The sequence below is a fragment of the Thamnophis elegans genome, chromosome 10 (assembly GCF_009769535.1).
Source record: "Thamnophis elegans isolate rThaEle1 chromosome 10, rThaEle1.pri, whole genome shotgun sequence".
In the NCBI taxonomy this organism is placed as follows: Eukaryota; Metazoa; Chordata; class Lepidosauria; order Squamata; family Colubridae; genus Thamnophis; species Thamnophis elegans.
This window is the reverse complement of record NC_045550.1, coordinates 21,562,708-21,589,993: the sequence shown is the minus strand read 5'-3', so window position 1 is coordinate 21,589,993 and position 27,286 is coordinate 21,562,708. Positions and strand designations below refer to the sequence as shown.

The following is a 27,286-nucleotide window of genomic DNA, read 5'->3' as shown; positions in this document are numbered from 1 at the left end:
ACTACAGTTTATTAATAGTGGTATATAGTTTAGTGTTTTGTATGAACATAGGCATTATATCCTCCAAAATATATTTTGTCTGGTCTCAATTCTTACGCCATGGCTCCTTTTTTTTAAAAGGTTATAAACCAGTGATTCCCAAACTTTCTTTGACCATGCCCCACCTAAACATCTCTAAAATCCTGATCCTCCTCCTGTGACATATAATTCTTACTTTACTCAAAAAGTAAACTCCATTTACCTGGAAGAAGCCTAAAAGGCCATTAACTTGGTTTAAACAAGGTTCAAATTGCCCCCATTAAAAATCAAATTGCCCCCGTGGGGCATGTTGGGAACTACCTTTTATAGACTATAAACTAGCTAATTTTTATTTAATTAATTTAATTGCAAGCATATAAATAATTTGAGCATATTTTGTATGGCATCTAATTGAATCCCAGTCTAAGCTTCCAAGGCCAACATGGAAATATATAATTTGAAATGCAAGTTGTCGGGAGTAAAGTTACAGCATTTGTCTATTCAGAAGAGTGTAGATTAACTGAATGTATAACTCAATTAGTTAGATTAAAATTGGCTAATATAAGTTACCTTTCATGAAATACAAGTTTATACCCCTCTATCTTATTTCAACAAACAGGAAGTTAAACCCCAAAAAATATTTTTATTTGACTTTTAATAGAATTAATAATTAATGTTAGGTTATTCCCTCCTTTCCAAATCTTTTGCACCTGTCACAGTGACTGGGTTTTAAAGATGAGTGAAATATAGTAGGGAAAGGGATCTAATATCCAACATTTAAGAGAAAGGTTATCCAGGTATTTACATTAAATTAAAATGAAATTAATTAAAGTCTCGGTTCTGAAGGAATTTGCAAAATTGTTTTACTGTTTTATTTTATCGAGGAAGAGAAAATGATACATTGTATATAAAAGTATCCATAGGGAAGAATATAGTGATTTAACCAAGCTCTATTGCAAATTGCGAATTTAATCAGGAAATGATGGAAAATAAGAACAAAAGCCGGGCCTCCACTGTATGAAAGTATGAAAACTATGAAAAATCACCCGATGAGGAGATGGGTGGCAAACAAATTTAATGAATAAAAATAAATTAATAAAAACCATTAATAAAAAACAGGTACAATACAAGGGATCATAATATCACTTTAGTAAGACTCATATCTTTCTATAAACTGGATTGTAGAGTTTATACGTTATATTAAAGATGAAAATAATTTTGAAGTGATTTATCTTTGTCAGATTTTTTTTTTACATCTCATAAATCTGGCATTTTCACAGAAGTGTGTAGATTTGAGAGACCGCCTGCTGCCAATTACCTCCTCTAGACCCATTAGATCCCACAGATTAGGCCTCCTCCAAATTCCATCCGCCGGCCAGTGTCGACTGGCGACTACCCGGAGGAGAGCCTTCTCTGTGGCCGCTCCGACCCTCTGGAACGAACTCCCCGTGGAGATTTGAACCCTCACCACCCTCCAGACCTTCCGCAAAGCCCTTAAAACCTGGCTATTCCGACAGGCCTGGGGCTAAAAAGCTTCTACCCCCTTCTCGAATGGTATGACTCGTGTGTTTTAAATTATGTATTGTTGCGTGTCGTTTTAATTTTTGTCTGCATCCCTCTCCCTTGGTTGAGTTGTGAGCCGCCCTGAGTCCCCTTCGGGGGAAAAGGGCAACATATAAATAAAATAAACATTCAAACATTCAACATTCAACATTTTTTATATCCACTATATCTACATATATAAAATACAAATTCAAAAACCAGACTAGAAAAAAGTCAATATTGAAAATGCAGTTTAGTAGAAATATATATGTTAAATATATTAAAACTCTTTGCAGTGTGCTTTTGCAAAAGGAAATTTAAAAAATACTAGCCAGATTTTTTAAATTATATTACTAAAGTTTCATGAAGCATATTTTTCTCAGTCATGAAGTACATACAGGTCTCATTTTGAACATGGAAAATCACCTTAAATTTAAATATGTATTTAAATAAAATATTTAAACATTTACATATGTAAAGAAACTTCATTACAAAATATAAGTTCCATGATACATATAAAGAAACTCCTATATTAAATATAAGTTTTCCAAGTTTGTTTCAACAGCACCACACAGTGGCAATAAACATAGTTGCAAGTTAGGTTACTTTTGTTTCTGTTAAGATAATTATCAACTCATAAAACAGATTACCATGAGAATCCAATTTTTATGGAAGAATAAAAATACATGATGCTTTTGTCATCAAAGTTACAAGATAATGAAATGGAGAAGCTTTAGATTTCAGAATAGCAGAAATGTTTTTTCCTTGACTAAATTGTTTTTATGAACATCTTTGATACTGTATTATAAAAGAAAGGGAAACTAAACTTCCCGATTATTAGATGCTACAGTAAATATTAAATAAGAAAATACTTTGTAATTTAAAAGTTAAGTATTAAAATTTTAAATATTTTAAGAAAAAGATCTGAAACTTTATTTAGGAAATCTGTCTTCCTTACAGTCCAAAAGACTTGAAGGGTCTTTGGATCATACATTGTAGAAGACCAGTGGCTTTTAGAAGACATACAAAAGGCTTTTGGTGACAAAATCAGATTTGTGGATAAAACAAATTACTCTCAACCGATAGCATCACTTGGAACATGACTTACCTACTGAAAATCTGATGAAAGGATGTGTTAAACTGTAGTAATTTTAGGAACCTATCATTGCTTCTTCTTTTTTTTTCTAGGAAGAGGTTATCCTTCTCAAAGGTCTCTGACTAAAATAATTCCATCATTCCATTGTTCCTGGGTAGATTATTTTAGCTACAATCTTTACACTGGCTTCCTAAAATAATTCCAAGTAGTGAAAACATGGTTGAATTTGTGTGACATATGGAGACACAAGCCAAGCAATTATTTTTTATAATATTCTGTTGGGCAAAGCAGCAAGTCTGGTTAATTTATGGTCTAATACAGTGATGGCAAACCTTTTCAGCTTCCAGTGCTCAAATTGGAACGTGTGCATGCATACAAACTTGGAAACCAGCTGGCCAGTGCATATGTGCGCGCCGGCCACCTGGTCTTCTGGTTTCCAGCGCACACACTTGCACCAGCCAGTTGATCTCTGCATGTGCCAAACCCCAGAAACCCAAAGACCAGTTGGCCAGTGCACATGCGCTCACTGGTCACCTGGTCTTTGGGATTGCTGGGTTCCGACACACACGAAGATCAGCATGTGTGCCGGAAACCAGGAGAAAAGCTGGCGACGGTGCGCGTGCCCACAGGGAAGGCTCTGCGTGCCACCTCTGGCACACATGCCATAGCTTCATTATCACAGGTCTAGTATGTCACATGAACCTAGAAAACTTAATTCAGTTAGCTATGTTCATTTAACTATGGATGAGTAATGTGCAAACAACCAGCATTGAGAGAAAAAATGAAACAGTATTTGAATTCTGCTTATTTAGGTAAGAAATGGAAAAGAGGGTACTGATGCTTTGCTAATTATACTGTTACAAAGCAGGCCTTAATAGTGACTCAAACCCATGGTTTGTTTGAGTTTGTCCCGTTGAATTCCAACAACACTCTATATGTCTCTTCTCTCATTTCAACTCTCTTAACTCTTCTGTGAACTACAAAGTCTAATGGGATCCACAAGAAGGAAGAGGTCGCTTAGGTGCAACATGATGCAATATGTCAACCACCCTCTTATCCCAAGTGGCAACTGAAGCTTCAGATTGGCCGTGCAGCAGACCAGTAGGAATATCACAGTCCCTCTGAAATCCATCTGGATCCATCAATTGTTGGTATGAACCAATCTCATGGGTCAACTCTCTTGAGATAAAAGAGGATTTTCAACCAAAAGTTTAGCTAGCTGAACTCATTGTTGTAAAATAAAATAACACCTTGATTGACTCTAGCTCTTTTAGGAATCATTTTTTCATTCTCCATATTGTGGTGGAAATCTGGTTCTAATCGGTCCCAAACTTATTTATTCAGTTTTGAACTGTACAGCCAGCAGAAGCAATAACCATATGCCTAATGACAGTAATATCCTTAGGTTTGCCTCTTCAAATAAGAAAGAACTAATAAAGAAATCCAATCAACATTTTTAAAATCTTGTCTGAATGCCTCAGAATATGTCCAATTCTTTCTTGAATCTGGATTATTTCTATAGGGGTTCATATGAAGCTGTCACTTAGATTTGGGGGTAAGTTGATAATTCTTACACCATTTTGATTCTGCTGGATGTTTTTCAACTTCTATGGAAAAAAGGATCCTAGATTTTAATCGGCATAGCTTCTCAATTTAACATTGAATTTCAGTAAGTTTTGAGGGAGCTAATATAACACAGAACTGAAACAAGGAATCTCTGATATCCTTCACAGTGTCCAGAATACTACTTGCTAAATGAGGAATTATATCCACAAATTGTGGTTCAAAGGCGAAGTTTGTTCTTTTTAATTGTATCCAACCACAAGGGGGCAGTTGCGGCATAATTTTATATGAGTGCTTAGTATCTTTTTCTCTTAGAGAAAGGAGAAATGCTTCAGACCCTGATATCTACTGGGAATATCACGAAACAAAATGATTTGTATTCTGCATCACCTTCTAAATTAGAAAAATAGCTGAGCAGGTACACAGTAAAATCTTTGATATTGTAGATCACTGGATAACATTTGACTCCAGGCTTCCATTCCCTTAGATTAAAAGACTATATAGTATTCTTCCATGGTAGTGACAACTTCACTGTTAATCTCCAACCAATCAAGGAGACAACGGACAACAGCTTCAGTGATATAAGGATTATAACTTTGCTGAATACAGCTGAGTATGTGACGAAGGTGGCACCCTTTTTCAGCATCTGCAAATAGAAAGTAAACACAGGATTACAAACGGTGGACTGTTGTCCTTTCTTTCTTAAAGAATAGAATTCTTGGTGCAACTACAGAACCCATCATTCGGTTAGGAGGCTGGTATTTAAAGGTTTGGCAGTTTCATTCTTCCCTTTTAGTACTGATAGTAAGGATTATATGAATAATTTAACAACCTCATTCCCTGATTCTTGTATTTATTACTTTCCTACATGAAAGTCTATGTTTTAAACAAAGAAGTGAATGATCAGGAATAATTGCATTCTACTTAGGATATTTTCTTTCTAACAAGAGGAAAAATGGATGGCGATAGGGAGAGGGAAGCCTGTTGTTTGGGAAAAAATATCCAGATAGTTGGTGCTCATTCATCACATAATTGATACTATTTCTTAGCTTTTAGGTGGGGGTACATTGTAAGGCAGATGTGAAATATTTGCATCTTAGTATAAGGGCTTTTGTAACTTTTGTTCAGGGAAAAGAAAAACCGGTAATCTGATATTCTTGTGGCTTAGGATATTTATCAGGAATTCCAGTAGATATCCTAAGGCACAAGGCAGACTAGTAACATTGCAAAAATGTGTGTGTTTCTTTAACAAATATAATAAATGTCACAAGGCAAGCATTTTATTGTGGCTGGTAGAGATATCTATGATTCACTGATGAGGAAAGACAATATGCAAGGTCATTCTTATCCTACCTTGTTTTGATTCTTCTCCCCTGTCCTAAAAGAAAATGCAATTCTCACATATTCCTAATTTTGATCTTTAGTATATTTCTTTTCTACCTTGATCTATTAAGGCATTAAACCTTTCTTAAATGAGCTCAAATTTTAACATTTCATATTGCTAAATACATAATAAAGAAAGTTTTTCAGTGTCGTGCTTTCCTATCGCCTTCAAAGATGCCTCACTTACACTCCTAGAAATGAACAATGGATCAATGTATTTAGATCAATACAGAATGCAAAGAATCAGCTGGGAAGAGTAAAAGAGACAGTAAAAAGAAATGAGTATGGGCAATTGATCTAAGACAAATATTTTAATACAGAAACCAAAGAAGTATCTAAAATTATAAAAAATATGTAAAAGAACTTCCAGCAGGAGTTTTCAAATAATTCCACTTTTTACATTGTGTGAATTATACAAATAAGAAATAATAAGAAATATACTTCTGCTTGCAGTTAAGATAGTGAGCCTACTTACATTTTGGTCTCTTACAATCAGTTCCGATAACTTCAAGAGTTACTTTGTGCAATTCTGTATCCTGTTCAGTAACCTAAAATATAAGGATAAATTGCTAAATAAAATTTTAGGTTTACAATTAGACACTGCAACATTCTCATCTCAAAAGAATATAATATGGGAAGAATATGTAATCCTCATGCAGTGATATTTCATCTTTCAGATTTCCCATTCAAAATCAATCCCTATTTAGACACTACAGCCAGCTTCATACATTGTGCTAAGCCATCATTTATGGAATAAATGATGATTTATCAGAAATTTTCAAACAACAAATTCTAATTTAAATCATCATATACAAACTACAATCATGGGAGTCTTATATTACCTATTTATTACTAAAATGATTGTGACTTTAACTCTTAATTGGGCAAAACTATGTATCATAGGGCTTCCCCCCACAAAAAAATGCCTAACACTTAAAATTTGGGGAATTTGTGATTGCTTCACCACTACAGGGTTGCTGCTTCAGCATCACTGCTGCACTGATTCAATCAACCAAAGTAAGATGATTCTCATTTTCAATGTTCACTGACAGCTTCCCAAATTCATGGGAGTGCCAGTACCTACACTAATACTGCACTCCCTTATTGCTTCCTCCAGCTGGTAATATCCACTTATTGGTCTTCTGGAAAGAGAAGGGAAGGGGACAGAAAGAAAAAAGGGGAGGGAGGGAAGGAGGGAGGGGAGGAAGGAAGAAGGAAAAGATTTCAATGCTCACTGCTAGCTTTCCACAAGGAAACTCAATGGGCAAGCTGACAGACAGTTGAAACTCATTCCTTCTCTCACTGATTTTTTTTTGCCCATCCATATTCATTTTGTTTTTCTATTTAGGTAAGGAAATATTTCTGAAATGCTGAGTCAAGTACACACATTATCTAGTGCTATGCTAAAATACGGCCGATATTATATGCTGATCAGCATATAACAATACTATTCAACTCCAAGATTTCTACTTATTGTTACTATATGCACTCAGCTCCAATTTCTTCTTGCAAGAGAAAATGATTCTTTCCTTCTACATTTTTAATGAATGTACCCAATCTGCATCTCCCAGTTATATGTGAAATTAAATCTGCTTGTATCTAATCATTCTATTTATTTCAAAACAGTATTTTCAAACTCTGCTATTCATTTTCCAGTAGCATTAGCTTGCCATTAACATATTCCATATAACTGAAAGTAAATATAGTAAGATGCAAGAAAAACTATATGACCTTCAATACTTACATAATATATATTTTGAGAAGTCTTTGATTTTTGAAAAAGAACACCATCTTTCTGCAATAACTTTATTGCTTCCATGAATGACTTTCTAATCAATCTGGAGCAAGGACCAGCTTTGGAATCTGTCTGATGGGAAAAGAGTAAAAAGTAGATAACGTAATTGCATAAGAAGGTACAGAGGCAAGTAATATGCTTGTTTAGGCTGTTTATTTAGAGAAATAAAAGAGTGAAAAGATCTTACCTTTAAATAACAGCAAAGTCTTTATTCTTATGATTAAATAGACTGCAGCTAGCAGTATTTAGAAAAGTTTGCTGCCTAAGCAATTTACCTAAAGAGATGCTGATGAATTATTAATAGAAACAGTAAGTGACTGAACTAAAAGGTTTACCAGAGCAAAGAAAAGAGCTTCTTAATTATTCCTTTGGGATAACTGAAAATAATATAACTGAAGTCAAGCTGTAATTAAAATCATATAAACTGGCATAAGGCTCAGCTTGGAGAGCTCCTTTAACAGAGTTGTAAATCATGAAATACTTTGGAGTCATAGAAAAAGTATACAAGACATGAATAGCAGCTTAGGAAAAACAACAGAGAAGCATCTTGGGAAAGCTGAGTTTTGTGGTTTTCTTAACTTTATGTTCCTCTCTTAAAGAAGTAATGCAATATGGGTGAGCCAAGCCACACTCCTTTGTTTTTATTATTTTTATTCTCTGAAAGACACAGAACAGCATGGTAATGATATGGCAGTGCAGTGGCAGGGTTGAAATGTTCTGTTCTGATTTGGTTTTACTAAAAATAGAAGCTCAGAACAGCATGCATATTCCTCTTTTGTTCATCACAATCATTTCATAAGCTAATTTAGGACTAGCTCAAGGTCAGTTTCCTTATCTTCATGGCTGACGAGGACTTTAAAATGTTATCTTCAAATTGTAAATCCAATACTCATCCACAGAAACTGCTGTGTTGTTCCACTACATTGTAAGCTCTGCCAGCTTGGGTGTGTGAAATATTGCAATACATGGAAAAAATGATGTAGCTTATGACTCTGAGATGTTCCTGACATCAGTCTGACCTCCTACAGATACTCCTCATAACTCTTGCCTGCTGTATAGTATTATCCTGATCTAAGTTTTAGCGACTGAAAGAGTGGCTGAAAGAATAGGAAAGAAGTATCCGGAAGTAATTAGATAGAGAACATATAGAAGATAGATTAGAAAACTCAAAAAGGAAAAGATAAATTCTGCTGAACACTGCATGTATAATCAAAAGTAAAAATCTATATAGTCTTTCCTAAATTGTATTTGATTAGTTATTATAAGGAATAAAATATTTCTATAATTCTTGTATACTTTCTTAGCTCAAGAGCAATCTGTAATCTTAGCTGTGTTTTATTACAAGAACATACAGATAATATATAAACTGTACTACACTCTACTGAACTTCATGTTACCCTGCGAAGTTGTATCATTTTGGTATTGTTACAATCAATAAATTTTGCTCTTTCAAAACCTTTGTGAGCCAAGATTCAGGCCAGAATGGTGTTCGTTCTTATTAGAAGTGTTCATGAGGCCATGAAACACCAAAGCATACATGACCCAGCGTAAGTAGTTATAGTCTTTTTATATACCGTATTTTTCAAAGTATAAGATGCTCTGATGTATAAGACATACCTAGCTTTTGGGGAGGAAAACAAGGGAGGGAAATCTGCCTCTGCCTCCCAGCAATTTGCCTCCTTGCACCAAACAGCACAGAAGATATACACTGTTTGTGGTACATTTCAGACTATACTTGTACAGATGCTATTAAAATTGATGTGGCTTTCTGGAAGTATACATTATTCTCCGCTATTTAAAAGAAGATGCTGGGCCTCTTAAAATCAAGCATTTATTTTAAAAAGCTTCTTCATTTTGTTAAGTTGTCTAGAACAATAATAAAATAGTCTTTTAAAAGTCTAATAACTTTAACATTCTATAGGCATTTATAGCTATTGACTTATGGTACCTCCTTACAGCCAACAGCCTGTTTCAGTTTAGCCTGATTAGAAGAAAAAAAATCTGCCTCCCAGCAATTTGCCTCACTGCAGCAAACAGCAAGTTTCACTTTCAATTTCAACACTGGCCTCCCATAATCAGCTGTTTCAGGCTGCAGGGATTGCCATAGCCTATTGCTGCCTCCACAAGCCCCATTTTCTCCGTTTGCTGCAAAGAGGTAAATTGCTGGGAGACAGAGGCCAAAGGATGGATGCCGGTGGGTGGGCGGGGCTACATTCGGTGTATAAGACACAACCAAATTTTCACCGTCTTTTAGGGGGCAAAAGGTGCGTCTTATACCCCCCCCCAAAAAATATGGTACTTTTCATTGATACACATATTAGTACATATTATATATATAAGATTTGCTAAGCTCAGTAAGTAATTTATTAATCCAGTGATATCTATAGACATGCATGGTATAATAAATGTATTTCTCTTTAAAGTAGTACAAATGTTGGTCAATAAACATATAGATAGTCCTTGACTTACAATCATTTGTTCAGCAGCCATCTGAAGTTGTGACAGCATTTGAATAAATAATGCTTAAGATTGATTCTCCAAGTTTCAGCTGTCACACCCTGACATAGCATCCCCATGATAACATAATTTTGATTTGGGTACTTGGCAACTGATTCGCACTTATAACTAGTTGCAATGACTCATAAACACATGATTGCTATTTGCAACCTTCCTTAACAACTTCTCCACTGTTCCTGGGCTAAGTCGCCTGAACCTGCACAGTCTTTCTGTACTTATGCTGCATCAACCACTCAAGCATCCTCCTTGGCCTGTGCTGTACCTCTTCTGCACTTTTCCCAACGTGTACCACAACTTTGTGCACTCCCTCACACCCTCCCAGACCCTCACCATTTCTGCCCACACTCCCATGGATCCTTATGCTTCCTCTCCCACCCAACCATAGCTACTTGCCTGCCTTCTGGCTTGAGACTTAGAACTTTCTGTTGGCTTCCTCACTGGCTTTGGTTCTGACTTTGGTTAAGCTGCCTTACCTAACAAGCATACAATTCTGTTAATAACCGAAACTGGGACTGCAGAGATTGCAGTTTATGACTGCATCACTTAATGACAGAAATTCCAGTGGCAACTGCTGTTATAAATTAATTATTATTTGCACACTACATTTTTGATAACCTGTACTATTAACACTGAAATATCTGAAGACTGACTATATTGTGGAATATGCACAATTTCTATTTCTTGTCCAAACACAAGAGTGCTCAGAGGTAGATCTGAAGTGAGTGGTATGCTTTGCTAACCTTTGAAATTCATCTGGGGAATAAAGAAAATCATCCAGTCAATTTCCTATCATTAATCAAATTCTTTAAATATGTTAAATAAATATTAGTATCCTGCAGCCTTCTTAAACAATTTGAGATAATTTAGCTGTTCTCATAGTAAGGAAGTTTTCCTTAATCTATTTTAAAATTTGCTTTCTTGTAATTTAATCAACTTCCTCATCTATAGTTCTAATGTACATTTGTTCTATTAAATATTTAAAGATTGCTATCAGACCAAATTTTTCAATTCAGTCAACTTTCCATGGGGATAAAGTGACATAGTTCACTTCCCCCTTCCTTTATTAGTGTCTTCCCAATGCTTAAAAAGTCACAATATTCCAACTATATAATGACAGGAGACAGATTGAAAATTGACCTTCAGATGAAAACTGCTCCTTCTTTCTGTTCCTTCTCATGTCATAGTTAGTAGATTGAGATTATATTATATGATTATGCAAGAGCTCTTACTATTTCCCATCTGAGAGAGTACAAGAAATAAATACATTACAAGAAAAAGATTAATTTAGCTGTAATATGGAGTGTTTCTGTATGTTGTGTTTAAAATTTGAAAAGATAAATTAGTCAAGATATTGGAGCCTTAAAAAACGAACAGAGAAAAATAGAATTGTTGATTCTGTGGATGGAAGATTAAAAGTGAGGAAGACATTCTGCAATAGCTATTGCTATTGCTATTCTGTCTCCACAGGAACTGAGCTTGCAGTTCCAAATGAAGATGGAAGCAGAAAGCTCAAGAAATTCAATATCTATCATGAAAGGTCAACAGACCAAACTGTGATGCTTTTAGAAGGTAAATCTATAATTTGAGTTTTAAATACCAGTACTATATAGATGGGAAACTCAAAGCCAACAAACAGTATGCCTTAAAAGAAAATTCAAGACAACAAAAGAGTATGGATTTAGAAAGTGAAGGGGAGTGAAACAAGAAAAACCAAGAATTAGATGTTCATAATAAACATTCCATATGAAAATGGCAACCATTTTGGCTGCATTCAAAAAAGGGTTGGACCTGTTCAAGAAAATCATGGGAATCAATGGCTATAAGCCTTGATGGCAGTGTGACTGTCTCTGAAAAGCATCTGCTAGGAGGCATGTGGGTTTCCTTGTGCAGTTGGTTGGCTGCTGTTAAAACAGACCAGATGTACCAGATGAACTAGCATTGCTTATATTATGTTCTTATGTAACAGGAATGTTCCTAAACCAGGAAAATACTGTCTTCTATAGGGAACTTGATTCTGATAGGTGTGCTTGGACAAAAATAATATCATTTAAAAAAAACAACTGAAAAGGATATTATTCACAATTTTAACAATGAACAGCTGAGACTAAGAAATGGGGGTTGGTAGAATTGTGAAATATATATGCATATGTGTGTGGTCTCAATTGAGTGGTCATTTTTGAGGGTTGACATTAAAAAATATAGTTTAAAGAAAATAAAAACTTAAACATTTTTATTCTCTTGAAAGAAAATTATAAGATATAAATTAAACACTATCTTGCTATAAGGCCACAAAAAAGATTTTAAATATTTGTTCAATCCAAATTTTCAAATGATACAAATATGAATAACATCACATATATTAACTTATGCAAATCTGTACCATGGTTATGTGGCTCATGATCTTATTTCTGCATACTATGAACTTTTTATAAGCTTTTTATAAACTTTTTATAAATTCCTATTTAACCAGAAGTGAAATATAAAACAGAAACATTATGCTATTGAAAATCAGTGTAACTTTCAAACAAGAATTTACTTTATTAACAATTCTGATTTCAATTAGAGGTTAGTGGCTTGGAGCCTCCCAAATCCCTTACCCCTATGTCCTTCCCAAACAAGTTAAAATGCCCAAGAAGAATAAATATAATGTGATGCAGATGTCAGAATGCTCTGACAGAACATTACACTGAATGTCCCATCTTTGTAAGAAATTGGGGCTTAATTAACCTGCCCTTAAGTTCAGGAATATTTGGTCCTGTTATTCAAATAACTTAAAAGCATTACTTGTAAAAAACATAAAATTCTCAAATACTCCCTAATAATATAATAAAATTAACAGTGAGTTAAAGCTAAATGTTGAAATTCAACATATGTTGCATTGTAGTTTGGTTTATATATAATAGTTTTTATCAAAAGACACTTAAAAATCATGCATAATATCAGTTATTTCAATACAGCTCCTGATTATTAAAATCTCATTAAAGCAAGTGCCTAGATTAAAACACTGTGTTTAAGGATGAGCCACAGCTAAGAATGGAGCCTACTGTAACAGAATTTAAATACACAGTGATTCAGGTTTAATACATATTGCTCCAAGTTCATTTCACAATAGTACTTAAATAATAGTTATACAATGATACTATTCCAGCTTACATACAAATTTAATTTAAGAACAGTTTTTGGAAATGGAGCTCATTCTTAAACCGGTTACATCTTATAGTAATTTTTTTAAAAATAGTTTTTAATTGTCATAACTCAGGCTTAAAACTAGGACTATACAAATTATTAGGCTGGCACACCATTAATAGATGTGAACTTTATTTTTTTAAATATGGAACATTTGTCTAGCCCTAACACTTAGTTCATTTTTAATTAGTTAATTAATTAACTTTCATAAGTTCGTCTCACAAGAGAAAAAGTCTTTCAAAGTTAATTTTACTCACTTGCTCAGCACTGGTACCAAGTTCATCCTGTTTGACCAATGATACCAAATCTTCAACAGTTTCTAATTCCTGCGTATAGAAGCTCTGAATTTTGTTCCTCAATAGAAAATCCCTTATTTTTTTACTCAGATTCATAACACAACCCAGTTTATCTGATGCACCAAGATTACTATTAATAGAGAATAAATAAAATTTTAAAAAAGTTTGAACAATAACCAAAATAAAAAAGTGTCTAAAACTAATAATGAAACTATAGAAACCTTTCCAGAACTGTAGCTATAATATTCTTTACAGGTAAAAATGCATGCATTGATTTAAAAACATAATACATAATACATTTGTCAAATTACATATATAACCAATCCTTATTTAATGATTACCTCAACTTTTTACAAATGTAATGGCAGAAATAAATGGTAGTAAAAAATAATTTTCTCACCAATATCCATGCTAAGGACCAAATTTCTGTGCCTGACATTGCACACAGGAGTTAGAAAAACACTGTTGTTGCTGCACAAGACAACTTTATCTAAATGGAAATTGCAGCATCTAGTAATTTTTACATCTGCCAATCATGCAGTTTGCTTTGTTGCTTACTGCCATTTCATTGGAATGGATTACAATGGCTAAATGGGGTCTGCATATAATTTTGGAACTGGATGGCGTGATTATTACCAATCATATTACGATGTTGGCACACGTGATGAGAGAGTATACTAACCTCATATCTGCTTAAAATGTGGGTGACACTTTCAATTACTATCAACTACTGTATTATTTTGACCTCTTTTTCTGGCTTCTCTAACATGATTTGGATGATTGGAAATTATGGGAGTTACACAATATATTTTGAAAGAATTAGACTTGATTGGGATGTGTCATGGAATATATGAAATGCAAGATTGGGCTTGAAAATGAGAATATAAATGGCATGAGGAAAGATCTCCATTTATTTTGCTCAATGTGGTAGCCATCTTGAAAGCCCAGTGATAGTCAAGGGTTTAATACTTTTTTAAAAAATTTGCCCAAGTTTTCATTACATATTTAAGATGATTTTGATGAATGCATCTAAGAATTATTTAATACCATATGTACTCTGGGTTCATCAATTATATATCTTTCTTATTTCATTCTACATTTATTCATTCCTCATTATTCTTCCTCTGTTTCCATACAATGCTTCCTGTTTCATTGTGTCTAACTGGTAGTCACATTTTCACGAATTAACAACTAAAAACTCAGTTATCAATATATATATAGTTTTCACTGACCACTGTGTTTCTTCTGGAAACTGGAATCTCTTATCATAAATATCCCTATATAAATGGGGAAGTTCTAGCATTCTGGAAATTTGATTTTCATACATAGGGTCATCAACTTTATCTGAAAAGATATGAGAAATGTAAATATGTTACTACATACCAGAAAAAATCTTTTCTGAAAAAATTATCAGATTACAATTTGCAACTTTAAAATAAAGATAAAAATGCATACTGCTATAAGATAATTAGCAGTACTCACAATATATAGAAGCCTTGATTTCCCGTTGTTGCCTGTAAATTCGAATGCAACCACGGACTCTGATTAGATCACCAATTTCCAGAATTGTTTTTTTTCGAATTGCTATTTGGAGATTTCTTATCAAGTCACTTAGATTCAGACCACTTAAGGTACTTGGCTGAGATTCCAAATCTGCAGAGAAATATATACATTTCATAAGGTGCTATGTTATTAATAACAATGTTCACTGAATACAATAAAATGAAAAACATTTTCTCAAGTACTACAATTATGCAGGACATGCTTCCACAGAGATGTATTTTTTTCTCACTTAAAAACTGACATTCTGCTGTTTAGGAAAACTCCTTAAGCAGCAGCATGATGAAAAACAAAAACAAAAAACAGGGATAGATAAATTTCTTAATTTTCTTTTCTTTTTTCTTTCTGTGACATTTATTTTTAAGATTTATTACTCAGCACATGTGCTACCCCAAACATTATCAACATGGAGTAGCATACATTCCTGACATCCAAATACCAGATTAAAACAACACAATTATTACAATAAAAACAATAGCATAAAATACAGTAATACCTATACTATATTTAAACCTCAAATATTCCATATCTCAAGGGCTACTACAACAATCAAATTTTCATGAGTAAGCAAGATATGAAAAGGCACAGGTAACTGTAAAAAATAATATCTGAAAACAACCTTGGCGGCAGCATATACTAAATATCCTTAAAGAGGAAAGCAAAGAGGAAGAAATATTACCTGACATTTTTTTCTTTTCTGCTAATGCATTTTTCCAGCAGGTGCAGCTTATTACGCCAGTGCCATCATCCACTGGAAAATAATAGTGATCATTTAGGTCATTTTGATATAAGTTTTTCCCCTTGATCCCACAAAGACGGAAGCCTTACATTTTAGCCAATGATATTGGTGTTTAATACTCTACCAGCTTCCTTTCATCTAATTCTGTTAGTTCTAAAGGTTACTATTTCCTATTATAATAATAGGAATTAATATAGAAAGTATCTTTCTAGTCATAATAAATAATGATTCTGTCTTCTTGCAGTCCTAAACTGATTGATAGGAGCATTTATAAAATGATGCAGTAGAGAAGAATATCAAAGCAGATTAACAAGAATTTGAGGTAAGATGAGCATATCTGTTTGTGGATCAATATATATCATTAATGCTAGTCTCCTCATAAGCTGAATATATATTGAAGAGCAGCTGAGAAAAGTGTTAATCTTGCTCTTAAACCTTTCTAGTAGTTCAGCAGTCCTTGGTTTGAAAGACTGCTTCTATTATGCATGGCTTTCTATTTTTGGTCATTTCTATTTTACTCTTAGTCTGTAAGGAACCATTCTGAAAATTCTGCAACCACCATCCTTCTCTTCTCTAAACCAGGGGTAGTCAACCTTTTTATACCTACCACCCACTTTTGTATCTCTGTTAGTAGTAAAATGTTCTAACCGCCCACCGGTTCCACAGTAATGGTGATTTATAAAGTAGGGAAGTAACTTTACTTTATAAAATTTATAAAGCAGAGTTACAGCAAACCCCTACCGCCCACCATGAAAGCTGGAACGCCCACTAGTGGGCGGTAGGGACCAGGTTGACTACCACGGCTCTAAACAATAGAGGTGCATTATTATGTTAGGCCTGTAAGTACCATGTTTTCCTGAAAACAAGACAGGGTCTTATTTTACTTTGATCCCCGAAATAAGTACTTGGGTCTTATTTTTGAAGAGGTCTTATTATTTTTGAGGTGCAGTGATCACGATCACCTCATGGCTGCTGCTGTGTTGCAATATTTTTAGGGAGGGCTTATTTTCAGCGGAAGGCTTATTTTCGAGAAAACAGGGTATCATTGTGATTCTTGAGAATGGTTAAAATCTAGGCAATGATTTAGCTCTTCATTTTCCTATGCATTTTACTAGTTGGCAGTAATTGTGAGAGTTTCATGAATCATTTGGGCTTGGCAGCTGCTGCAATACTTGCTATTCAGCTCACCAGCTGCACAACCTCATTTTTAAGATGAAAGGGAAGTTGCAACTTATTTTGGGCAACTCAGCCTGACTGTAGCTATGAGAACAGGGAGGGGCATATTAGTACACAGTACGAGAAATGAACTAAAAATAGTCTGACTATGTGGAGAAATAGAGAATTAGATAAATATTCCCAAGAAAATACTTATTTTTGCTAAATTCTATTTTGGGTAGCAATAAGAAGCTGGTTACAAAAAGAATCATGGAAGGTTGACAATGAGAGTAAAAGGGTAATCAGAAAGAGAAAAGTATGCATAATAGAGTCACATTTCCTCTCTTTCACACTCAGAGCTTCTGAACTACTAGAAACATTCAAGGCAAGAATAATACTTGCATTCCTTGCAATATGTTTGGATATGCGTGAATTCTTGGCATCAAGCAAGAGCTATAGTTTTGCATTTAATTTAGGTATACAATACATATCTTCTTATACATTCCCAGAAGGCAGTACTAGAAAAAAAATATTCCATTTCTACCCTATACTCCAAAGCTAAAAAACAGCACTTGCTTTAAGCCAAAAATTTGGATATATCAAAACTGAATGTGAGGAGTGCCTGGGGAAAATGTTTGCCTTTGATTCATAAGATCAAAGTTTCTGCCTTTTAGCAACTATCTGAAATCAATGGCTTTCGTCACCAAAACAATTAGGTTGAAATATTATTAGTATATAAGTAGGCAGGTCAATCTTTTATTTTTGTCTTCCATCTCTTAGAGCAGGGGTGTCAAACTTGCGACCCGTGGGCCAGATGCATCATGTGCTGGCCCCGTCCCCGCCCAGCTTAGCAAAGGGGGGAAAGTCCCAATACATCACATGACAATGCCATGACGACTCGAGTTTGCACCCCTGTCAAATCTAAAAAGAAGTCAGAGAAAAGTTTGAAGGCGATGTGAATTAACAAACTGAAGGTTACTTCGGATGTCAATTATCACACTCTGTTTGATATGTGCCATTGAACATAAATGGACTTGTTTCTGAGTATACGTGCATACACTTTCAGTGTTAATGCAAGCAGTATTTTGACTGATATAAAATGGTATAAGAAGATAAACTTAATGGAAATATGCAGGATCTGTTGCTTAGGAGAAGAGCTTGAAGCATTTTTTAAAGTTATAAACAAGAAGCAACTTAGACACATACCTCCCTAAATCATTGAACTATAAAGAGAAGAAGTGGATACAGAACTATCAGATTATATTAACCAATCTTAATATTGGTTAATATAGTTAAAATTAAACTTTCCTATAGAGGTGATTTCCAGTCTGGTCTACCTTGAGGGACTGAGACATCTACATTTCTCTTGATATACACATACATACATACATACATACATACATACATACATACATATTTCTTTAGAAATATACATATACATTTTTCTAGAAATATTGATTCTACAGAATTCTAGAGTAATATTCAGAATATTAATCCTACTAAAACTGAAACTAAAACTAAAAAACAAAAATCTTGAATTATTTATTACCTCCACAAATATAAAAGGAATCTTTTTCTTTTATTAGAACCACCATACCAAAAATATCCACTTGTCTTATTGGATGTCTGTTGTAAAAGAATATACCTTAGGGGAAAAAAAAGAGTAAAGTCCTAGATTTAGTCCTTTAAAAACATAGTGTCATAATCCCAAATACTACTAACATTTTTTTTCTTAATCAACTGTTAATTTTAATAACAATTTCATATATCCTGATCAAGAAATCCAAAGGTTATGACCATTGATATAAAACAATTGATTAAAGTACAGTATTACAATATTTTGATAGATTAGTTTCAAATTCAAATTTGAATATGACATACATGGAATATTTAATTCAAATGTTTTAAATTTTATTTTGTAATTAAAGACAATGAAATTTGATTAAAGTTCAATAAAAAAGAAACCAACCACAGATTCACAATTTATGGGATATAGACAACTTGCCACCATGATCAGTACCCACCCCAATTTATTTGTGTACCATAATTTGTACACATAAAATTATCTCTTAAATTTTCCTCAGCAATAGCTATTTTCCACATGAAATATTATTTTTCAGTAGCAGCTCACAATATAAATTACTGATAGCTGCAGGGAAAGTTAAAAACAGTCAAGTTGGTGGCTGAGGCAATGTAATTGAAGCCCCATTCCTCTGTATGGGCATGCAGTTCATGCATGACATTCTCATTCCCCTTTCCATATGCCACTGATAGAGACTGATCTGGAACTCACTTAAATGGCAGTTGTTTCATATTCTACAAACTTTCCTCCCTACCAATTAAAAACAAAGATTTATTTTGAACTTGCCACCCCAACTGATGATTATAAAATGTCACATATAGTTATATAGTACTACAATTGAAAACATTCTATTTTCATAGTATGATTCATTATTTCATTTGTGTAGAGGTGGAAGATCCTGAAGCTTGCATGAAAAGTATCCAATGATTATTTTTAGGCTGTTGTGTAAGAAATACAAATGATGGAAAATAGGAAATCAGATAAGCATATTACTGGCAGAAAGACTGAGCCATTACTAATACGTTTTTTTAAAAAAAATTCAAGTTTTTCCCAATGTTTAAGATATTTAAGATCATGTACAATAAGACAAAAAACTGTTATACAGTAGTTTTTTCTTGGTAGTGTAGGAATTGTACAATCCATAGCATAGTCTATGTTATAGATTGTTTAGTTTACTTTATTGTCATTGCACCCTTATTTAAAGTTATAAAACTTTATAATTATAAAGTTCATAGCAATTTCACTACTTACCTGGAACCTGTTTAGACTCTTTCATTTCTAATATGTCTTTAATGTATAGTCTTGCAAAGGATGAAAAGATTGGATTCAAACCCCACAAAAGTGATGGTACCTCATCTTCTGATTCCATAGCTGCAGCACACATTCTGAAATAATTTCGCTGCAAGAACAGATTAACCAATCATCTATCTTACAAAAATATTATATCCAATTATGTAAAAATTTACTGTTATGATAGGGAATCTGGAAAATAAAAAACATATATTTTAAATTTGGAGTAGTCAAATGCAAAAATTCTACATAGGCCCTCAATCATCATTAGAAGGCTTAGACCAGTTCAACCAAACTTATAAATTTTGGCAGCATTCATAAAATAGGATACCTTTTTGGAATTACATATGTTATAGGGAAACAAAGTTAAATCCATCAAGTCCTAAAATTCTATTGTTTAGAATATATGTAAAAAGACAGCTATTTGAGAATTTAGGCAGCTTCCATTTTGGTTTCTCTTGTTTAATGTTATTTGAATAGAGAGAGAGCACAGCTATTTTTACTTGTTCCATTAATTAATATTCTGACTTTAATGTCTCTAGCTCCGTGATGGCGAACCTATGGCACGCATGCCGGAAGTGGCACACAGAGCCATCTCTTCAGGCATGCAAGCCATTGCCCATTGCTCTTCTGAGTTCCGGTGTGCCGGCCAGCTGATCTTCACATTCACAGGAGTGCCATAAACTGGAAGAGCAGCTGCCCGGTGTGCATACGCACGCCGGGAAGATGATCTTCTGTTTTCCAAAACTTGGAATTCAAGTTTTAAAATAGAGTATAATTAGCTCCATAGTGGCTAGTTCACCTCTGAGAAAATTGATGGAAAGGCTTATTAAGGAAGTATAAGCACATACACAATTAAGATCCAGAAGTCTTAGCATGATTTCTAATAGGGAATTGCTACTTCACTTAATAATCAAGAAAAAAACCACTCAACTCCATTTTGCAGAATTAAGAGTACTTTTACTGATTATAAGTAAATAGAAGCTAGGCAAAGCTGGATCTGAGCAAAAGCACGCGGAAGCATTAGATATCAATACATGATTCATTCCCCTCCCCTTGGTACCCCGGTCCATAGTCCAATTGTATATCTCCACAGCTGTCAGGTGGGAGACATCTTCAAAAATCATCATCAGGTTGGTATGCCGGACAGTTGGCCTTGGCAGGAAACTCCCCTCCTTCCACATGCGCAAACGAACGGTGTGAACAACTCTCAATTAACAGTCCTCCTGTACAGATTATTTCCCTCACCCAAATACCATGCCCTCCCTCCCCGTTTCAATGGCAGCCGAAAAGCAAGCAGCAAAACAGAGGCTGACAACTACGTTGGACAGTGTCAAGCATACATACATAAAAAAGATAGACAAGTAGGGCCAGAAAGAGCTATCAAACAACAGCTAAAATTAGCTTTATATAATGCAGAACTGACTTTAAACAAAAGAAGCTGTTTTTTCCAATGCTTTTAGCTGAAATATTTCACTTAAGCCTAATCCCAGTTTTAGTAGAAATAGAAATGTAGTAGAAGTAGTAGCAGAAATGTCTTCTGCACTCACACCTCACTACTAAAGTTTGATATGAGTGGCTTCCATGTGTTACAGCAGTTCCAAATTGGTGCTTAGAAGTAGAAAATATTTGCAGGCTTCATTAAAATGTTTTATTTAAGCATTATCAAAACAAGACATCCATATGAGGCTTCACACAAGTTTACTTATCTACTCCCCTATACTTAATACAGCATCTACAGAGAAAACATGAATATGCAAGTTCATACTTTTGTATTGATGAATGGAAAGTTTAATATCCGCAATAATAAGGATCATGAAATTGATGGTGTAAATGAAAAGATAGAATGTAATATAGAATTTAGATAAGAACTGCAGGCAGGTTATTGCATACTTTGCCAAGGTGACCTGTCCTTCATGCTAGATCAAGATACACTTCCAGTGACATTAATAGAGCAATTAGGAATATAACACCAGTCATTAAAGAATGACTACTGTAGTTTCTCTGCAATTTTTTCTCTTAATTAGCTGAACCTCGACATGTTCTGTATTTGCTACACAATCTTCCTTTGACCCATTTGAAGTGAAACAATAGTTCAGGCTTGTTTTATTTTCCAGCAACAGGGAGACAAAAATCACTGTCAGATTTAAGAAATTAGAGATAGTATGTAAAGCAAAGTGGCATAGGAGAGCCTACAAGCTACCCTCTGATCCTACCAGAGAATACATTGGTGTATTATTTTGAATCTGGAAGCAAAGAGTGCTTTGGTTCTATATGAGAGCCATACGGTCCAATTTGCATATTTCCCCAATACTGTACATCTGTCTTTTCTCCCTCCTGAGGAAACACACATATACAGAAAACAGGTGCTCACTCCACACAATTCAAAGCACTGACCAACCATACTGGCTCATTTTAAGACACATTGACATGTGCATATAATACTAGCTACTGCACTGAAGTACAATAATGAATATATAATATTAATATAATAATGTTGATTCTGACTTTAATAAGCTGTCTCACATATTTTTAAAAACTCTCACATTTTTCACTTTTTTACCTAATATTTTTCATGTATAAAATTTTCTGTCCTTCCAAAGACAAGCCTAACTCTTGCAGATTGAATGCTACATTCAATCTCACAAAGTTTGACAATATAGAAATATAGCATGTAAACCAAAAATATAACCTTAACTTAATGGTACAATATAAAATATATTCTATGTTTTCAATTATAGCAACACAATTGAGCCTAATTGTTACACACCTCAATCTTAATATGATTGCATTACTAAGAGCACAATCCCAAATATCCTTAATAGGAGCTTAGAAGGCTTAACTCTTGAGAAATCATGTGAAGACTTAGTTTACAGTACAATTAAAAAGCTCAGAAATACTGTATATGTTTTGTATTTGCTGAGTCTAGTTCAGATAGCATGCATACACAAATATATATTAATAAAAAGTATCTATTTAAGACCACTGTTTATCTAGCCAACTAATCTTTAAGAAAAAAAAATAATGTAAATATCAGAGAACATGTCTAACTATATTTTTGCCTCATCTACTTTAAAACTACAGTATTTGAAATTCTTTATTCTCTTCATCATCAAAACCTTAGGAAGATTTGTGTTCTGATTAATCTATGCAAAAAGAGCTTATCACATGAAGTACAACTACAATTAAGAGCTCAGTTGACATTTTATCACCAGGAGAAGAATTTAATTGCTTTATATGATAAGTTAAGGTGCTTACTTTCTATGAAGTAAAAGAATAATTTCACTGGCTTTAAAAGTATTTTTGCTTATAGTGGTCAATCTTTACAAAATGATAAACAATGCATTATTTCTACTAAAGAATATTAAAATTAAATGCTACTGTGCAAGAAATATTAACATTGTATACACTTATTAGGCAAGCCTTTGGAGATTTGAGTTCAACTGTATTTAGGGGAGTATCTATAGGACTGATGCATTACTGGAATATAAAGCATCATTGTGGGGGGGGGGGGGAGGACAGAAAAAAATGTATGCTTTAACTTGAATATACTTTAACTTAAATAAACTATCTTCCAAAATCAATGTGTTTGGCTCTTACTAATTGCCAAATAGGATCAGTTCACTCCTTTTTAAGAAGGAGATCTTCAGTTGGTTCTCTGCACGGTTCCACCACAAAACCGCGGACGACAAAATCGCGCTTGACGAAAGCGCGCATTTGACGTCATCACAGCGCGATGAAAACATCGCGCTGTGATCGATAAATGTAAAAATAAAGCGAAAACCTTACCCTAACCCCCCCAAACCTAACCCTAAACCTAACCCTAACCCTAACCCTTAACCTAACTGCTTTAATTTTATTTTTATTTCAATTTTTAATTTTTTTCATCGCGCTGTGATGACGTCAAATGCGCGCTTTCGTCGAGCGCGATTTTGTCGTCCGCGGTTTTGACGGGTCACACTCTGCACAGTTGTATAATCCACTGTTTTTTTTTAGTTTCCATATTAATATAGGGATCTAATTTCTACAGCAGCTGAATTAATTTGTCACAGAATCCAGAGACATGAACTCAAATCAGGCTACTTGTACCATATGATCTGCTTTAAATACCTATCTGGATTAACTTAATTTATAAAAACAAGAACAAAAAAACACATTACCAAATTACTGAGCAAATGAGATATTAATTGATCAGATACAATTGTTAATACCACTTTATAATGCCTTGGTAAGGCCACACTTGGAATACCGCATTCAGTTTTGGTCGCTATGATATAAAAAGATGTGGAGACTCTAGAAAGAGTGCAGAGAAGAACCACAAAGATGATTAGGGAACTGGAGGCTAAAACATGAAGAACCATTGCAGGAACTGGGTATGTCTGGTTTAAAGAAAAGAAGGACTAGGAGAGGCATGGATAGCAGTGTTCCAATATGTCAGGAGTTGCCACAAAGAAGTGGGAGTCAAGCTATTCTCCAAAACACCTGAGGATAGAACAAGAAGCAATGGAAACTAATCAAGGAGAGAAGCAACTTAGAACTGAGGAGAAATTTCCTGTTAAACAATTAATCAGTGGAACAAATTGCCTCCAGAAGTTGTGAATGCTCCAATACTGAAAGTTTTTAAGATGTTGGATAACCATTTGTCTGAAATGGTATAGCGCTTCCTGTCTAGGCAGGGGGTTGGACTAGAAGAGCTCCAAGGTCCCTTCCAACTCTGTTATTCTAAGTAAATTGAATGAAAAAAGGAACTGCACAATGAAGCAGCAGAACCATTCCAATTTCACATGTTTGATTTTATCTAAAAGTGATATATAACATTTAGAACAAAACTGTATCATGTTTCTATTCAAGAGGTTACTTTTTCTACTGCCTTCACATGAGAAATTGCCCATCTATATGCCAGTACACAAAGATTTTTGTTTTCCTCATTTGTGTCCCAGCAATCTATTCTTATGAAGTTTCTTTTACATCTCATATTGCTCAGTTGGGTGGATTCCTTAAGTTGTTCAGAGAAAATTGCAGCTCTATGGTATTTAGATTTTTGAAATTAAAACTGGTAATGCCGTATCACTATTATAATACTGGCAATTTTCATTAAGAAAAATTTTCCATCAAGAAGAAAGAATGATTCCCTAGTCAGAAAGAGCAGAGAGTTGAAAAATGGAGGCTTTTATGTACAGGAATTTAACAAGCTTAAGACATGTTAAAGCCAAATATAAAATATTTAAAGCAGGGGTAGTCAACCTTTTTATACTTACCGCCCCCTTTTGTATCTCTATTAGTAGTAAAATGTTCTAACCGCCCACCGGTTCCACAGTAATGGTGATTTATAAAGTAGGGAAGTAACTTTACTTTATAAAATTTATAAAGCAGAGCTACAGCAAACCCCTACCGCCCACCATGAAAGCTGGAACGCCCACTAGTGGGCTGTAGGGACCAGGTAGTGACTACCACTGATTTAAAGTATGCTTATGAAATCAGAATAAGTTATAAAATGAAGTCTACTTTAAAAGATGAACAAATTTTCACTTACAAGTTTGAAACTTGTAAACAATTATGTTTTTCAAGATCAGGAAATGAGAAACTAGCACTTGCAAGGTAAGCGGGATTTAATAAGAGAACTAAACTCAGGAAAACTGGGAATGTGGTAGTCAAAATATAGGCTTTAAAAAACTTCTTAAAGCAGGACAAAAATCTCCAGTTCTCAAATAAAAACCAAAGAATTTCAATTAAATGTTATAATTATAACATTTAATAAACATTAGTGAAAAGTGGGGAGCTATACACTATGTTCAACCAAAAACAGAAATAGCAATGGAACTACTCTGAATTTCCAAAACAAATGATAAGAGTAACCTAACATTTTTGCTTTAAGACCAAGAATGGAAGCAGCAACCCTAATTATTTTCCTAGAATAAGTAGCTTTGGACATTCTCTCAACATAAGCCTTTACATAACAAAAGTATTGTTATAATGTTTCATTGCCTATTGAAACTAGTGTATTTATATTTATTCCAGTAAAGCTCTTTTGAGGTCAGCAGACACTTGCTTTTGAATCAACATCCAGGCACAAAGCTTTTTGTTATTTAAAAGGTATACAGTGTAATAGTCTATGGAGATTCTCAGTCATCCAGGTCATGGTTGTCCCCAAAGGTGCTTTTTCAAGAGGCAAACTGGACTTTCTGGTTTTTCTTGGGAGACATTTGGATGAGAAGTGAAACCTCTTCCAAGAAAAACCAAAAAGTCCAGTTTGTCTCTTGAAAAAGCACCTTTGGGATATACAGTCTAATGTTAATTTTTCCACACACGACTGCAGCTTCATCAATCGGAGATAAAAGATTTTACAAGTATAATCTTTATTGTCATTGTACTTAAATACAACGAAATTGGTTTTGATTCATGACTACCATAATTCGGATATGATATACATGACCACGCCTTTTCATGTAAACATTGTCCAAGTTTTAAAATGTATTTCCTCTTGAACCGATTTTAATGTACGTTAAGGTGGCTCCAAACCGGCTGAGGACTGAAGGTTAAACTGCAGAGTTCCCCTCAAAGTTGTCACGACTAACCGCACTCATCCAAGCATTCTCAGTTTACAAAGAAAGTGATCCATCAGAAGAGTAAATGAAGCCTCAGATTCCCAGCCCAGCACACCAGTCGGGTGTGACTTTAAAGCAAGGGTCTCCAACCTTGGCAACTTTTAAAACTTGGGGACTTCAATTCCCAGAGTTCCTCAGGTTTGCCAAGGTTGGAGACCCCTGCTTTAAACGTTGGGTTCCTGCTTTCTAATCCTGAGCGGTTACAGAGGAAGCGACTAAATAAACCGACCCCCCCCCCCCCCGGGCTTTCGGTAGTCACGAAACCATACTAGGGCCTCCTCGCGCTTCCACTCAGGTCATCCCCTCCCCCTCTCCCTGCGCCGCCAGCTCTCCTCTGACCTCAATTCTAAACCCGGCCAGCCTTACCCTCCAGAGACCGGCGGCGCTCTCATTGGCTTGTTGACGGAGGCGGAACGGTGTCCGACAGGAGGAGCTAGCGCAGAGAAACCGGAAGAGATTTCATCCTTTGGTTTGTTTTTTTCTGTCCTGCCTTTTGTTTGTTGTAATATCCGGTGGTTAGGGAGGGAATTACGGCGAAAGGATACAAGCTTGGGGAAAGACGAACTCGAGGCAACTTGGCTGCCAGAGCGTAACCCGAAAGAGAGAGGGGGAAAGGAGGAGGCGCCGTCTCCGTCGCGTGGGGGTGTGGGCGAAAGCGCTGGGAGAGATTCTAGAGGCGTTTGCGTTGCGTGCGGCGGCGGTTGAGAGAACAAGAGCAAAGGAGATTGGGAGGGGGAATAGAGGAAGCGAGACCGCCGAACCTCCTTCTTGTATGGCTCCGCCCACTTATCTGAGGGAGGCGGGGGAAGGCACAGGAAGTACGAGCGCTTAAGGCGGCGGGCGTCATCATCTCCATCACCTCTCCTGCGGCGGGGGAGACGAGAATCCGTCTCGGCTGGTGAGTTTCTCATTCTCATCTACCCCCCCCCCCTTTTGTTGGAAGAGATCAGCAGCTGCCA

General features: G+C 35.0%; 2 protein-coding genes across 3 annotated transcripts in view; one reads left to right on the top strand and one right to left on the bottom strand.

Annotated features, from left to right (window-relative positions):
* Positions 1–1,717: 1,717 nt before the first annotated feature.
* On the bottom strand, positions 1,718–26,776 carry STN1 (STN1 subunit of CST complex). Its single transcript, XM_032225443.1, has 10 exons — positions 26,694–26,776; positions 19,684–19,831; positions 18,400–18,495; positions 15,636–15,707; positions 14,879–15,049; positions 14,629–14,740; positions 13,358–13,526; positions 7,347–7,469; positions 6,078–6,150; positions 1,718–4,865 (listed from the first exon to the last, which is right to left on the bottom strand). Exons 2-10 carry the CDS (start codon positions 19,814–19,816, stop codon positions 4,708–4,710), a joined length of 1,107 nt encoding a protein of 368 aa, XP_032081334.1. The 5' UTR covers positions 19,817–19,831; positions 26,694–26,776; the 3' UTR covers positions 1,718–4,707.
* Positions 26,724–27,286, top strand: part of SLK (STE20 like kinase) — a 45,687-nt gene continuing 45,124 nt past the window's right edge. Inside the window, exon 1 of one of the 2 annotated variants that reach the window (XM_032225440.1) lies at positions 26,724–27,225. The gene's annotated coding sequence lies outside the window, so the exon portion shown is untranslated. The remainder of the gene's footprint in view (positions 27,226–27,286) is intronic. The other variant, XM_032225441.1, reaches the window with a different exon arrangement.

Coding starts and splice junctions, on each gene's coding strand:
- STN1 (XM_032225443.1), bottom strand. CDS start 19,816: ATGTGTGCTGCAGCTATGGAATCAGAAGATGAGGTACCATCACTTTTG. Junction 7,470..13,357: donor TTGGTACCAGTGCTGAGCAA/GTGAGTAAAATT, acceptor TTTTCCCATCAG/ACAGATTCCAAAGCTGGTCC. Junction 6,151..7,346: donor CTTCTCAAAATATATATTAT/GTAAGTATTGAA, acceptor CTTATATTTTAG/GTTACTGAACAGGATACAGA.